This window comes from Sciurus vulgaris, assembly GCF_902686455.1.
Source record: "Sciurus vulgaris genome assembly, chromosome: 1".
In the NCBI taxonomy this organism is placed as follows: Eukaryota; Metazoa; Chordata; class Mammalia; order Rodentia; family Sciuridae; genus Sciurus; species Sciurus vulgaris.
The window spans coordinates 196,022,524-196,037,785 of record NC_136461.1 but is presented as its reverse complement, the minus strand read 5'-3'; the positions used below and the strand labels follow the sequence as shown (position 1 = coordinate 196,037,785).

Sequence of the window (15,262 nt, the reverse complement as noted above, 5' to 3'; positions counted from 1 at the left end):
TTTAGAGAAAAGAAAAAACAAAAGCCAAACTCTTAACAGTGCCTTCTAGGGCCCCGGGACAGCTGGCACTGCCCACTCCCCACTTCTTCTCCTAACAGTCCTGCTTGCCCACCGAGCCCGGCACCCTGGCCCTCAGGAGGTCCTAGGCATGCCACGCCTGGTCCATCCCAGGGCTGGAGCCTATGTGCTTCCTCCAGCTCGGGTGTTCCCCAGACTCCACATGGTTTCAGTTTAAGTGTCTCCTTTGTATGACCTTCTCCTACATTTCCTGATCACTGTGGCTTTCCTCATCAGAACCTGTGACCATTTTTCTGCCTTGGTTGAGTACCTGCCCATCTTCTTTACTAAAGTATAAACTTCACGGGGACAGGGACCTCTTCTGTCTAGTCCTCCCCTTGTATGGTCAGTGTCTGACAGATACTGTCATGTAGCAGTGACACATAGCATATTCCCAGCTAAGCAGGTGTTAAATAAATGTTTATGGACTGAATGAACCACCATCAGTCTATAAATTCCTGAAGGTCAAGCCTCACATATTTTTGGTTTGTGTTCCCAACACCCAGCACAGCACCTGGCATGCAGGAAGCCTCTATCCATATTGACTGGAAGAATGAACTTCTGCTGTCTCCTGGGACTATGCTAGGAGTCAAGGCCTGGGACAGGGGTTCCTTGCCTGCTTCCTTTCCCTGAGACTTTGACAATTTGATGAGATGCAAGTAATACGTGCAAATAATAAAAATATATAGACTGTCATGGGACCAGATAGGGGCAAAGCCAGGCTTCATGGAGGATATGACATTTGAGCTGACTCTTTAAAAGTGAAGAGAATTCATCAGGTGTCTAAGAAGACAAAGGATGGCCCAGGCAGAGGGAACAACCTCAAGTGGAGATAAATAATCAACAAGAGTCTAAAACTGTATGGAAGAGAAGTGCAGGTGGATAAGATTGGGATGCAGATGACAAACAGCCCCGCTTCTCAGGCAAAAGGAATTTGGACTTCAGCCTATGAATGAGACTCCAGCAATTTTTTTAGGCACTAGTCATCTCATTAGATTTTGTTGTAGAAAGATCTTTCTGGTTGAAGTATGGAAGATGACTTGGAGGAAGACCATTGACTAGGTCAGAAGGTGGAGTAAGTTCCAGAGTCTTTAAGGGGCAAAATCAGTAGGACCTGGAGTCAAACTGTCTCTTTAAGGTGAAAAGATAAAAAGTCAGAATTGACATTTAGGTTTCTTTTTGGGGCAAAAAAAATGTAGCTGGAGAGCAAATACAGGAGGAAGAACACATTTATACAAGGCCTTGTGCTCAGTAGGACATGATGGGTCTTAGGTGCCTTGAGCCAAGTACGCAAGACTTCCACCAGGAGGCTGCATGCAATGATCTGGAGACGAGAAGGGACACCAAGGCGGCTGTAAAGATGTTAGTGGGGGTTTGTCCAGGCCAAGGACTGTGGGACGGTGAGAAGTCAGAGTTCTGAAGAGCACAGGCAGTGGAGGGTGTGGTAGAGATGGCAGCTCAGTCAGAGAGGCTGAGGAAGCAAGATCTGGTAGATGGAGAGATCCAGCCTCCCTCAGCTGTGCTGGAGAACAGAAGAGAAGTGTCTGGACAGAGGATGAATCAGGAATTAGGACAACTGGGTTTTAGTCTCTGGACTTCAATTAACTATTCACTAGCCATGACCTTTAAAACATCATTTAATATTTCCAACCTCCACTTATTCTTTAAAATGTCCCTCGGAAGTTAAACACTGAGTGATTTTTTTTTTTTTTTTTTTTTTTTCAGAATTATTATGGCCTCACACAAAATATCCCTTGGGGCCATGACTGGGATTGGGTTCAAGGTGAGACGATGCAGGGTCAGCAAGGGTGAACGGTTCTGAGGCACCCATAAGCATCTAGGAGCAGAGGGCAGGTCTCCAGGGCACGGAGGTGGCAACGATGCCCTGTTCTCAAGGCGTGCTGACAAGTTTTAACACGATTCTTAATGGGAGAAAGGAACTCAAGGAAAGGGAGAATAGTCATTTCTTTTGGTTTCTTGGTTCCTGAGGCAGGTGGCCAAGTGAAAAAAGTTGATAGCCTTTAAGAAAACACAAGTGTCAAGAAAATGCAGAGGGGAACTCGGTCCGAACAGGAAGTAGAGCGGAGGCCTCTGGCTCGTCCTGGTCAATCTTGGACACACATTTCCAACGCAATATATATTCCCTTCTCACTCAAGCCTCTACAGCACACAAACGTGCGACCTTTAACCCTTATCCTTATCTGGCCTGTGACCTATGCTTCGCCCACAAGGTTTATTTTTAAAGCACATGTTTTAGCTCTGTTAAAAGTATAAATAGCTTTTCACATACCAGCTCCTGCCAACAGAGCGTGAGTCGTTTCTTATCTAAAGTGGTTTGGTTCAACATCTTGGGCTTTTTTTCTGCTTCAGAGATAAAGGCACTGCAAGAGAAGAATAACGATTTCGAAGGCTGCTTAGTAAAAATCCATTTATATAATTCCAGAGATGGACAAATATTCATTCTACAATTCAAGTGGAAAGCTGATAGAGACCCAGAACCAAGATTTTTAATTTAGGATTAGCAGTGATTCGTGAACTTCTCTAGGAGATGGAATGCAATTGGAAATGGTGCCCTGACCCCGCATTGGTTTGTGGGAATGAATGTTTTCCCACTTTCTTTCATCACAGATTCATTGTGATTTTTATCAAAAATCATAGGAAAAAAGAAAAACCTCACAAAAGAATGCAGTTTTCCTTTATCTTGCAAACTGAAAACATACCAAAAATTTCCTGAAGAGCTACGTGCAAAGCAAATATTTTAGACTCAATGCTGAGACATATCCCCACCTTACTGAGTACTAACATTTTTTGGAAATGAAGTTAAATTGTGTTCAGTATTATATTAGTAAAGCCTGTGGATGTGATTCAAGAAGAAATGATAATGGGGAAAAAAAAACTTGAAGAAATAAGAATTTGTCCTCCTTCGTGATACCTTAAATGCAAACTAAAATCAATATAACTTCCCCTATAAAATGAATAATATTAAAGGTTGGTGAAACTGTGAGATGGTGCAGGAGAATGTGTGCTATTGTAGAAGAGCGTGTGAATCATCGCAATGTTTTAGACTATTTAACAGCACCTACCAACATTTAAATGTATATTATATGACTCAAAAATTATACTAGAAATCTTACCCTTTGAAAATAACTGAACGATTTTGCAAGAGTAAGTTTATTCCATAGTACTACAATAAATGGAGACAAGTTAAATATCATTAGGAACAAGTTGAACGTGTTTGGACACATCCATCACTTGAAGATTGAAGACACCTGTGATTTACCATTGAGTGAAAACACAAGCTGCAGAGCACAATGTGTGATATCGTTTGGGAAGAAATACAGTGTTCTTACGAGTGTGGGTATACGAGGGTGTGTGTTTGCAAAGGCAGAAAAACGTCCAAGAGGACAAATCAATCTCTCCTCTCTGGAAAGTGGAGTTGGAATAAGAATCGAGAAGAATACCTTTACTTTATACTTCTTAAAAACGATGAACACATAGTCCTTCTGTGATGAAAAAAAGAGTCACTAACAAAGGGAACTAAAGGGGAGCCTTGACAGCCACGCCTCCCAATGAGATGTCCCTTACCAGAGCTCTGCCCAGTGGCAGTTGGAAGCCTTGCTGGAAATCCTCTAGTAAAGTTGCCCTTTCTCTTAATTTTTTTAAAAAACTAAAAGGATTATATTTTGAAGTGGGAGTTTGGTTGACTCATTCCTGCTTTTTCCAGAGACATAAAGACTTCTATTCCACTCTCCAAGATGGAACAGACATGGTGGACACTTAAGATCTCCTTCCCCACAAGGAGAGGATTTGCTTCCTCATCAAACATGGGGAAAGTGAGATGGCACACGCTTCCATCCATTCTTCTTCTATCAGACCAGCCTGTTTTCTGGCTGGGGGCAGCCTTGTTACCTCTACATGGTAAGTGACTTGGCCTTGCTGCAGGGAGAACGTAAAGTCCCACTGCTAGGCCATAAATAGGTGGGGAGGGGCAGAAAGCCAATTTTGTCCTCAAAGCCAAGCCACTTTCTCAAATCCAGACCTACTAAATATAAAATTGACATTTTGATCCTTGACCCTCACAAATATGTTTTCAGTTGATTTGAAATTTGAAGAGAAGGGGAACAATTAATTATTATCCTAAAATAATCTCCTAAGATAAAAAAGTTTGTAAGCTATTAATTTGCTCATAAACAGTTTTTAAGAATAGAGATTATATAGCTTTTTAAAGATACTTAAAGGGAATCACAGGTGACCTTGAGCTCACAGCAGGAGTAGGACTAATATATACCACTGTTATAATGAAAAATGGAAATAGGCAAAAATGTATATTTATTTCTCATTTCTTTTTCTATAAGGTTAAAATGGTTGGGTAATTGCAAGATTAGGAAAGATGTAAATAAAACAGAACCACATGGTTAGCTACTCCCTGCCTTCTGGTTTTGCCTTTCAACAAATCAATGGGGACTCCCTTTCTGTTAATTCCATTATGGCAAATTCTCATTTTGGCTCAGGCCTGGACCTAATTAATTGCAATAGTGGATCCAAGGTGTTTCCATGTGGGGCAACATGGCCCCCAGTGAGTCCCACCTCCTACAATTCATGCCACTCTGCAGTCCCCTCCCTTTGAACCTAGTGACTTGCTTCTATGGAATATGTCAGGAGAGATGGGGTGGCACTTCCAGGGCAGATCATGATAAGCCTATCATGACTTCCATCTTGGGACATTCTCTCTGACTCTTCCTGCCTGCTGACTCAGATGAAGCAAGCTGCCACATTGGGAGTGGCATCTTGGAGTGTCCTGCACAGCAGCGAATGGAGGGGGCCTAGCAGGGAAGTGACATTCTCAACCCAGCAGCCCACCAAGAACTGAATTCTGTGAACCACCATGTGAGTGATCTTGGAAGTGGGTCTTTCCCAGTTGAACCTAGAGATGACTTCAGCCCCAGACAATGCTTTGATTTTGTACCCAGAGGTAGTCCTGAGCCAGAGGACCCAACTCAAGTCTACACACACACACACACCCCCACAAGCTGTACAATCATAAATTTTGTGTTAAGCCACTGAGTTTTAGGGTAATTTGCTATTCAGGAATAGGTAATTATATACCCTATTTTTGATCTTTTATTAATTATATTGTCTACCACCTGGAATAGGATTCATTAATTAGCAAACATTAGTGTGCTCTATGAATAATTTAACTGTCATATTTGATATAATTTATCCACGTAGTTGACAAATAGTTTGTTGAGTATCTACCAAATGAAAAACACCATGCTGGGCTGAACGCTGAACATTTTTCTCATTTCATAATCGCTGCAGCAGTTCTGCCTTCCTTTTTATTGCTCCCCTTTGGTTTATGGTTTAGTTATTTAACTGTCAGGAAGCAGAAGTTAGTCCACCGGTTCTAGCCAAATTACTGAACAAAATGAGGATAGATATAAAACTCAAAGTGTCCATCTGAATACATGTGAAATGGACTATTTTTTCAAGGTCATTAAAATTGATTCCATGCACGCTCAGCTCCCCATGTGCCAGCTACCTGCTTTGACTGATGAAATCGCTGAGCACCATCTTCATTTTCTCTCCCGGTGCCTCCTCTGAAATCTTGATCAGCTCTCTGACTTCTTCTATACTTTCTTCCTGCAAACAAATAGCAGGGATGGGGGGGTGAGACTTGTAGTGGAGAGATTGATAGAAACAACCTCAAAATGACAGCTCTTGTTTGTTTGTTTGTTTGTTTGTTTTGGAAATGGAGGAAGAAAACTTCCAATCTCTTGTGCTTGAACTGGAAATTCTTCTGCATTCTGACTTTGAGCCTTGCTTTTCTTAAGAGAACTGGTCTGGATGCAAGTCTTTCACATTGCTCCAAGTCATTGCTTCTATCCCAGATCAATCCCCTAACTGGGTACTAGTCAGAGTCCACTATGTGGGGAAATCTATGTCATGAGGAATAGCTAACAGCATGGAGGGAATTTGATACAATAACCCAGAACTCCAAAAGCAATGTTCCCATCAATTTATCAAATAGTAGTATAGTTTTATTGAACAATCTCTGGAATTAAAAAGCTATCCATACAAGTGATTGTATGAGCTTTTAGCCAGAGGGGGATAGACTGTACATGGAAATGGCTATACACTTGTATACTTAGTAATTACATGTGTCCTTTTGGCCTAAGTTCTAAGATTCCATTCAGTAGCTTGGAAGTAAATGGCACCCAAAGGTGATTATGTGCTGCCACTACTGTACTAGAATATACAAAAATTATATTCTCTGTCATATGCCAAAGTCTGGTGTATGGGGACGTATGCTCCTCTCTCTCCACCTTTACTATAAGAACAGATAACACCATGGAGTCATTAAGGATGTGGGCTCTGACTACCTGAGTTCTGATAAGTGAACCAACACTTTCATGCCCAGTTTGCTCATCTGTAAAACAGGATAATAATTGTCCCTCCTATAACTCTATAGAAGGGTGTGAACTTTAACCCTGTTAGCCATGATTGAAGGGATCCTGACACTAAGAAGGAAATTGGGAATGGGAGTTACCATGGCCTCCCGGGAAACTTCTGATTTGTTTTGTCAAGACTCTTTGAGAAAAGCTATTCTCTCTGCAGGAAAAGCAAGACCAGCCTTCCAAAGAGAGTCTGCGCCTCCACGTGACATCATGGTGCGACCCCAGACCAGGCCGCCCGACCTGCTTTCTGGGTCCAGCTCCACAATGCCTGGAATCCCCATGGCCAGAGTCAACACTTTGTTTTATACAATTAAGATCATAAAGCAAGTGGGAGGGAGAAACGTGTTCTTTCCTTAGTGCAGCGATTAATGGAATAGAAGAGACAAGACAAGGGCCGTCTGGTGAGCTGTGCGGACAGCAAGTAGAGGATGCCTGTGGAGGAGGGGGTGGGAGGGAGGGAAACTGTAAGAGTGGGGACAAGGTGAGCAGAACCTATCAATTTTGTGACGATTTTTTTTGGTTTATTTTCAAAAAACAATTGGAAAAATTACAATATGAGACAACTCTATTTCAGAGAAAATATAATGCCCAAGATAAAATTATTTGTCCAGTTAATTTGGGTAAAGAGAAGACTAAAACCAGAGTTTTTTCAAAACACTATCTTCTCTTTACTGAATATAGAACTTATTACATTCTTGTTACTTTACAAGAATTGAATCTCCAAAAACAATGGGGTAAATGACTTTATGTAGGAGATAATAGTTATATTATGAACTCAAAAATTAGATATTATTCAAGATTCTACTCAAAAGTTATATTTACCTACATAAATCATCCACAAGATTAAATAGTCTCTGGATTACTTTTACATTTATAATTTTGAGTGGTAACAAAAATTTACTTGGGTAAGAAGTAGCTTCTTGGAAAAGTTTGGATAAAAAAGAGAGGCCAAGAAAATTCTAGCATTTGGTATATCCATAAGATTAATCATTAATAATCACCATCACTAACATTTTCTTCTTCCTGCAATATATACCCCTCAGGATGGTTACGTGCAGACAGGGCAACAGAAATTTAGCTCAGTAATTACAGGCAACTGAGCTCCAGTAACTTAAAAACTTTCAAGTAGTTAATTTTCTTGTGGTGTTGTACTGTCATTTTGTCGAATATCATATTTGATTATGATTTAAGTGAAACATAAGAGATTAGAATGTTCCAAAGTAAGAATATGGCATCTTCTTGAAAAGAAAATAAAGAAATACAAAAAAACCTGTGACATGTTTTTAAACTTCTGCCCTTTGGAGACTAAGGAATCAACCTATTGTTAGGCCCAGTAACAGTAAGAAGCAGAGAAGGGATTTGAATTTGGATAGTTTGACTTAAAGTACAGAGATTTTGCAAACGTCTTCTCATTCCCCTGGGTTCACATGGTAGGAACCATGTGTTCCTGAAATGCAGCAGACTCAATTCAGTACCTGAACTGAGATGAAGACCCTCCCCTGGAGGGATTTTTAAAGACCCCCCTTTGCCCCCACTTTCCTTCTCTGCAAATCCAGCAGCTATCAAAGTCACCTACCAGGAGGTCTGCCATTTTCTCCAGCATGTTAGACCAGTGCAGCCTAAAGGTCTGATCTCCCCAAGAACTGATGAAGGAGACGCAGGGCTTCTTGGCCTCAAATGGTAAATAGTTGTAATTCCTGCAAAAGCACATGGGGTCTGAAAGTCAGTGGCAATCACTGTTCCAGGCAGCGCTAGCCCTGTGTTCCTGTTTTCATGTTCTGGTGGGATGGGGCAGGAGAAGGGTCAGCACTATCACGCCAATAGTATCATCCTTGATCTACAACTGGGGACCCAGGGTCAATGAAGGGCGAAGAGTTAAGGGCTATAGTGAGAGGCATTAACAGCTACCAATAGACCCAGGGTGAGGGGTTAGAAATGACCCATGAGGGCAGGATTTATGGGGCAGGCCTTCTTCATGGAGGTTTACATTGAGAGAGGAAAATTGACTTCATTTTTGATAGTCTGTATTCTAGACACATGTAAGGATTGGCTGAGATAACAGATGTGAACTGAAATTGCTAGAGAAATAGAAGGTACTAATATATTTAATGAGGGTGAAGATAGGTCCCAAATGAAACTTCAGTGTTCTGTGACTTGGCATCCATCCCCCATCCATCCACCCACCCTTCCACCCATAAGTACTTAATGTTGCCAGGCATCGGTGCTAGTAATGTTGGTGAATTGCTTGGCAAAGATGGGACAAGAGGGATAGCAAAGTTGCTAAAAGTGGAAGCCATAGAGTCCCAGCGGGTGTTTGAGGGTGGCATTGGGTAGGTTAAATGCTGTTGAGAAAGGCATTGAGCCCAGTGTGATGGGGGAACAGAGGAAAAGGAATTAATCCAGACTCAGTTCCCAAGGAGGAAGGGGACAGGTGCAGAGGCAGGTAAGGTGGGAGAGCTGTGGCAAAAATGTAGAAACTCCCACCTAATGACAGTGACTTTCTCAACTGGGTTTCCCCTAGCCCCAGGAATCTTCTCACAGACACCTGGGACTGTGGAAGGCAGGCCAAAGCAAGCCCCCAGAACAGGGGTTGGGGCAAATGGCCCCGATAATGTGGACAGTGTTTGGAGCGACACACCTCCAGAGGTGGGGCAGGGAGAGAGGTGGACAGAGAGACAGAGAAATAGGGAGAAAACAAGCTTTGTTTTCATTCCTGAAAAACTAAAAAGAACTTCAGCCTGAAAGAATGGATTCCAACCTGAATTTCTTCTGGAGTAGACAATGAAATCAGCAAAGGGGCCCCTGGCCTGTTTTGCAGAAAATAAACCAGCAGGCGTCCATTCAGAAAAGAAGCCAGATAAGTTCTTGGCAGAAATTGATGTTGTCATTACAGCAAGAAGACGACAGCAACATAGGTTAGAAAGGAACCGCTCTGCGTCTCTTCTCTGTTTTTAAATCATCGCATTGAGAAATCCTGCAGCTGAATGAATACAGTCCCACCCAGTATTGCCCCAAGTGCTTTGGTTTGGATCATTTTGTGCTAGTGATGTTCAGAGCCTTTGACTCTAAATCTCAGGGTCCACTTAGTTGTACTGGGTCGACAGGGACCAGGAGGCTGTGACTTCCGAGGCAAACTGCAGTGCAGATGGAAGGCAGCAGACCGAGAGTACCTCATGCCAGGGAAGAGAGAAGACTGCCAATTTGAATGGCTGCCCTGACACAGGACCAGCCTTGTAACTTAGGGCAAGGGTAGTTCTGGAATCCTGAGAATTGAACAATGGCCCACCATGGCAAGTCTTCTGCTACGATCTCATTCCTGACCTCTGACCCAGCACGTAAACCATATGCAAATGCACTGCTTTGTAAAATTAGAAAGCCCAGAACATGTATACTGTTGTATTTTATTGAAATAAGTTGTGTGTGTTTGTGTGTGTGTGCGTGCGTGTGTGTGTGCACACGGATGTGCCTGTGTATAGCAGTTTAGTATGGACAGACTCTTCCAATCCAGCTTCTGCCTCCCCTGGTTGGCCACTCTGTGGGCAAAACCTCAATACAGTGACTAAGAAGTAAAAAGAAAGTCCAACTCTACCAAAAACCACCATCATCACTTATTTTTATCTCCTTGAGCCTTCTGGCTAGCACTAATATGTGGTCTATCCAAGGATGCCTTGGGACCTCTCAGCTCCTCCCAAACCCTTCCCATGCTACACCCCTGCATTTCCACCAATAGTCAGAAATGGGCTAGTCCAGCAAGGTGGGCAGGGGGTTTGGAGACAGAGTACTTCTGAGTAGCCTCAGAAAGTCTCTCCAAGCTGTAGATTCGGTTGTAGGATTCACTGATGTCTCAGCTGTGAGAATGGAGTTCTAGGACAGGAGAGTTTGGGATTCTTTCATCCCAAAAGGAAAAGCAACCAAGTATGAATGCCAGGGAGCCAAAAAGAGACCCCAAGGGCCAGGCGTAGTGGTGCACCCCTATAATCCCAGTGACTAGGTAGGCTGAGGCAGGAGGATGGTAAGTTCAAAGCCAGCTTCAGCAAAAGCAAGGTGCTAAGCAACTCAGTGAGACCCTGTCTCTAAATAAAATATTTTAAAAAGGCTGGGCATGTGGCTCAGTGGTTGAGTGCCCCTGAGTTCAATCCCCAGTTACCTCCCCCTGCAAAGAGCCAGAGAAGGGGATCCAGGAGAAAGGGAATGTGTTCCCTGCAGGGGAGGGTTTAAACAATGTAGAGAAAGCTCAAAATAAGAGGAGCAGCAGCTAAGATTGTTTTCACTGACTCCACCCTGCTTTGTCCCCAACACTCCCTTCCACCTTGTAAGCCTTCCTCCCCCTTCAGGGTGTCACCTTTTCTATGACTTATCCCATCTCTGCCTCCTCCCCAGCAGGCTGAGTCACCTGCCCCTTCTCTACCCCTAGAGTGCCCTGTGCCAACCCAGTGACCCCTTAATTCATCCAAAAGCATTTCTGCACCTCTCATGTGCCAGGCACCGAGCCGAGCAGATAAACAGCTGATGGCGGAGTCCCTGCCCTCCACGTGCTCTGGTCTTAGAGGGAAGATGGACAAGGACAAACATCTCAGGCCAGTGTAATTTGAGCTTGCTGAAAGTGTACAGAAGTCCAAACCAGGCTTGGGGTCCAGGGGAGGGAGCCTGGGCTGACTCTTGAAGGGTAAAGGGAGCTGGCAGCTGAGGAGGGGCCTGTTGCCAGGCAGTGGGAGGAGCATGTCCAAAGACCCAGAAACAGCAGTCAGCAGGATAAGTCTGGGGAACTGCCAGAGGCATTGCATGGCTAGAGGAAGCAGCGGGGAGGGCACAGCAGTTCTGTAGTGACTGCAGATGATGCTGGAGAAGTAGAGGGATTAAAGCCACAAGCTCCAGCCTCTGGAATTAATTCTGAAAGCCACAGGGAGTCAATGAGGGGTGTGAACCAGGGGAGTAATGGGTTCAGCTAGCTCAGTGAGTACCTTGAAGAAAATCCAAGCCAGGTAGGAGATTTTTAAGATTCTCTAGGCCAAAGATGCTAATGACCAGAACTAAAGGAAGAGCAATAGATTTGAGAAATACTGAAGCACTAGAATCAATCAGACGTCATCACTGATTGGATGTGGTATGAAGGAAGAAAAGAACAATTGACAACCTTCCCGTGGTGGTTTGCAGGCCTCAAGAGAATGATGGAATGAATCCCTAAGATAGGAAAGACAGGACAAGGAGGAAAGGTATCTCTGAAAACAATGAGCCGGGTGAATGATTTGCAAGATGCCCAAGTGGAGGTGTTTGCACCTAAATCACTGGGACGTGTCACGCGGAGGCGGGTCATGCTGTAAGGATTTAGTGGAGCGGTGCTGAGCATGTGTCCCCTGTGTGCACCTTGCTCCATAACTGAGATAAAAAAGGCTGTTTCTGAATTTGGGGAAGAAGTGAATGAAAGAGACTCAGGAACTGGACAAAACCCCACTACTGGGATCCTGGGTTGGTCTCACCTGCTGAACCTCCTACCTGTTCCCCTCTGTTACCAGAGGCTTCTCCGGGTGAGTGGTAGAAGACATGGGGATGGCCAGGTCGGGGGCTGCTTCCCCTGCTCCTTCCTGCAGCAGGGGCAGGGCCTCTTCTCCAGCTGCTTCAGAAGACTTCTTCTTGCTGCCATGATGGAACCCTCCGTCAATCAGGTTCCCAAAATTACCTGTAGAGGTGGCAGCAAGGGGAGAGGGGCCGGGTGTCAGCAAGTAGAACCAGTCAACTTGGCATGAGGGACCCAAGTTCTGGTCCTGCCAAGATCTCAGGGTGAAGGTAGAAAGAAGAAGTGGTGGGAACAAAATAGGACTGGCCGTGACAAGGAGCCCCCCTCTCCACCCACCTTACCTGCTCTTTTGTAAAAAGTACCCAACTTAGAAAGAAAAGGGTCACTAGAAATGACAAGATTCAGTTATAACCACTTTTAATATCTTAGTGTATATCCATCCAAGAGTTGGTAAAGGATCATTGTAGGTAATATCATTTTGTAAATCACTTTTTTCACTCCAAGAAAAAAATAAATCCCAAAAACCTTTCCCAAATGCTTTTCCTCTACGAGAAGATTTCTTGTCTAAGTCCCCAAAGTCAACAGCATGTTTTAAAAGGTAATAGGAGGTGGGGGAAGAAGGAAGAAGGGAAGAAGGGAAGGAAAGCATTAGGTGGGGGCACACAGGGTGGCTTAGGTCTCCGTACAGGAACAGACAGCCCCTGCAGGAATATCGGAGTCCTCGATCTTTCCATTTGACAATCTGATTTCAAATGCTTAAAAAAAAAGACTAAGAGGAATATTTACCACTTTTGGAAGGAGTCCCAGAGCTGATCATATTATAGACTTGGTCGATTTTATTTAAATCAAGAAAAGTCTGTGGTCATGAGCTCATGATCCTGGAGCCCCTAAATCTGGGAAGCCTTCCTCAGCCCTCCCCTGCTGGCCTCCCTCGCAGCCTCGTCCCCTCAGCTCCCCATCAGCTGCCTACTGTTGCTCTCTATTTCTGCAGTAGATGCTGTTGGTGCTTCATCCAGATACTTTACCAGGAAGGGGCACCCAATTCCCAGCTACCAAGAAGGCCAGCAGCTCACAGTGGCCACCTCCCTACTCGTGGAGACTGTGCCTTCTCCACTTCCTTCTGCCCTGCTGCAAGACAGCTGCGTGGATGGAGACCTTCCCTGATTGAATGCTCTTGCTTGGATGGCTCACCTGCCTGCACCACAGCCCAGGAAGATTGCTAGGACTTACATGAACAGCATCCATGGGGCATGTGCTTCTTTGCAGGTATTAGCTTATTTATCCCTGAAACTCTGAATCTAAGCCTATTCTACTAACCACTTTTTTAAACAAATCTGTCCCTTATATATTGACACTAGGGACTGCTCACTTCTTTCTGAGATGCCAACTTCCACTAAAGTGCTGTCACATAGGACACTAATTAATCTATTCAGGAAACAGATCGGTGTCAAGCACTGTACTTGTCTTCACCTACCAATAGAAACTTCGAAGCTGATGGGTTTATCGCCAATCTTCCGGTCAATCATGGTAGCTTCAAAAAATGCCCCAAAGAGTAAAAATTCCTCATATTTTTCTGGCATGATCTATAGAAAGAAAAAAAATTATTAGACAGAACTGGTTTTCTTCTTTCAGCAGGAAGCCAAGTCAGTGATGCTAACCTGGTTCAACATCATTTATAGACACCTGACTCTGTGTCAGCCTGAAGTGTCACATCGTCCCACTGATCAGAAAAGCATGGAAAACCCATTGCAAATTCAAATCCAACCACTTATCTAGAACGATGAGACTCAACCTTCTGATCTGCTACCTTAAAATACAGAGAACCTCCTTTCAGATCAAAGGGTGAACTTGGTGTCTATATTTTTCTAAGACTCTGTGGGTAAAAATGCAGGCCTGGGATGACCTTCAATGGATCAGGTTTTCAGAAACCCAAAATCAAAGGTGAAATCCTGAGAGTCACAGATTTGACCCTTGCTTTTGAGTTTGTCTTCATGGCTCATACAGGATTCTCACACACATATTATGTTAGTTGTTCCTCCTGAAAACGTTGAAAGGGCAAAATCTGGACCATTCCCATTTTGCAGACCAGGAAAATGAAGCTTGAGGCTGTTGAGTAGCTTTCCCATGGATTCTGACCACAGACCCAGCGCTCCTGGAACTCCAACGTGTGTTAACCCAATCCTCTGGTGCGGACCCAAAGTCAAATTTTCTTCCTGAAGTAACCAGAAAACTCGGATAAAAGGGTGGAGGTTTAGGGGGACCCTGGAGAATTAACCAGTCCTGTGCATCCAGGGGGCTACAAGCACTAAGGCTGCTGCTAGGAGGGATCCGCCCCTCCCGAGGCACACGTGCTTATAAACTGTGCCAGACTGTCTATTCCAACTTCCTCCTTTTACCTTAATAAACTAAAGTTCAGACACTAAGGGGCTTCCCAAGGTCAAGTCAAAGCAAGTAAAAGCCAGACCTGAGAGATCTCTCCACCAAGGCTGCTTTGACAAGGAGTCTCCAGCCTAGAAGCCTAGGACTACGACAGGTCACAAGACAGGGCCATCACAAGGTAATACAAAATTATTTGCAAATGACTCCTATTGACATGGAACAGTCTGATGATTTAGGGAGCAGATGTCCCTGGAGTACAGTGACCAGAATCACATTTCTGAGTGAGTTAAAGTTGCAATCTGCTTCCTGGTTTGTTGGGTTTTGTTTTGGTTTGGTTTTAGAAGGATTTATTAAAATCTGCAGAAAACCAGTAAGGTTAACTAAGGAAACAAAGCATTTTTGGTCCCTAGGGTTTAAAGTCACATTCGGTCAAAAGCATCCCTCAGATAGCCAATCAATAGGTGGAAGGTCACCCTTCCTTCACTCGGGAGCCACCTGTGGTATTGACAACCCCAGGAAATGTTTCTGTTGACCAGAAACATGGAACAAGGTGGCAGCTTGTGCTGGATCTTTTTTAAAATTGATTATTTTTAGATATATATTAACATTGGGATACATTTTGACATAATCACAAAAGCATGGAGTATATTTGCTCCAATTTAGTCCCCAGCACTTCCCCCTCCCCCTGCTCCCCTCCCTCTACTTTACTGATCTTTCTACAATTTATTTATATACATACATATTTTTAATTAGTGTCTTGTGGATCTACTCGATGTTTGGACTCACTGTGGTGTAGTGATGTATGTACATATGAAAGTTTGGTCAGATTCATTACACTGTTCTTCCCCTATCTTGT

The 15,262-nt window shown here is 43.7% G+C and overlaps 1 protein-coding gene and 1 long non-coding RNA gene across 2 annotated transcripts in view; one reads left to right on the top strand and one right to left on the bottom strand.

Moving 5' to 3' along the window:
* Positions 1 to 15,262, bottom strand: part of FER1L6 (fer-1 like family member 6) — a 149,093-nt gene that overhangs the window by 75,241 nt on the left and 58,590 nt on the right. The window contains exons 12-16 of the mRNA XM_079134392.1: positions 13,502 to 13,610; positions 12,006 to 12,189; positions 8,089 to 8,209; positions 5,597 to 5,697; positions 2,348 to 2,438 (exon numbers count right to left, since the gene is read on the bottom strand). Of these exons, the coding sequence (XP_078990518.1) occupies positions 2,348 to 2,438; positions 5,597 to 5,697; positions 8,089 to 8,209; positions 12,006 to 12,189; positions 13,502 to 13,610 (606 nt within the window). The remainder of the gene's footprint in view (positions 1 to 2,347; positions 2,439 to 5,596; positions 5,698 to 8,088; positions 8,210 to 12,005; positions 12,190 to 13,501; positions 13,611 to 15,262) is intronic.
* LOC306657920 overlaps positions 1 to 15,262 on the top strand; it is a 34,429-nt gene that overhangs the window by 5,490 nt on the left and 13,677 nt on the right. The window contains exon 2 of the long non-coding RNA XR_013762919.1: positions 3,782 to 3,975. This is a non-coding gene — a long non-coding RNA (uncharacterized lncRNA). The remainder of the gene's footprint in view (positions 1 to 3,781; positions 3,976 to 15,262) is intronic.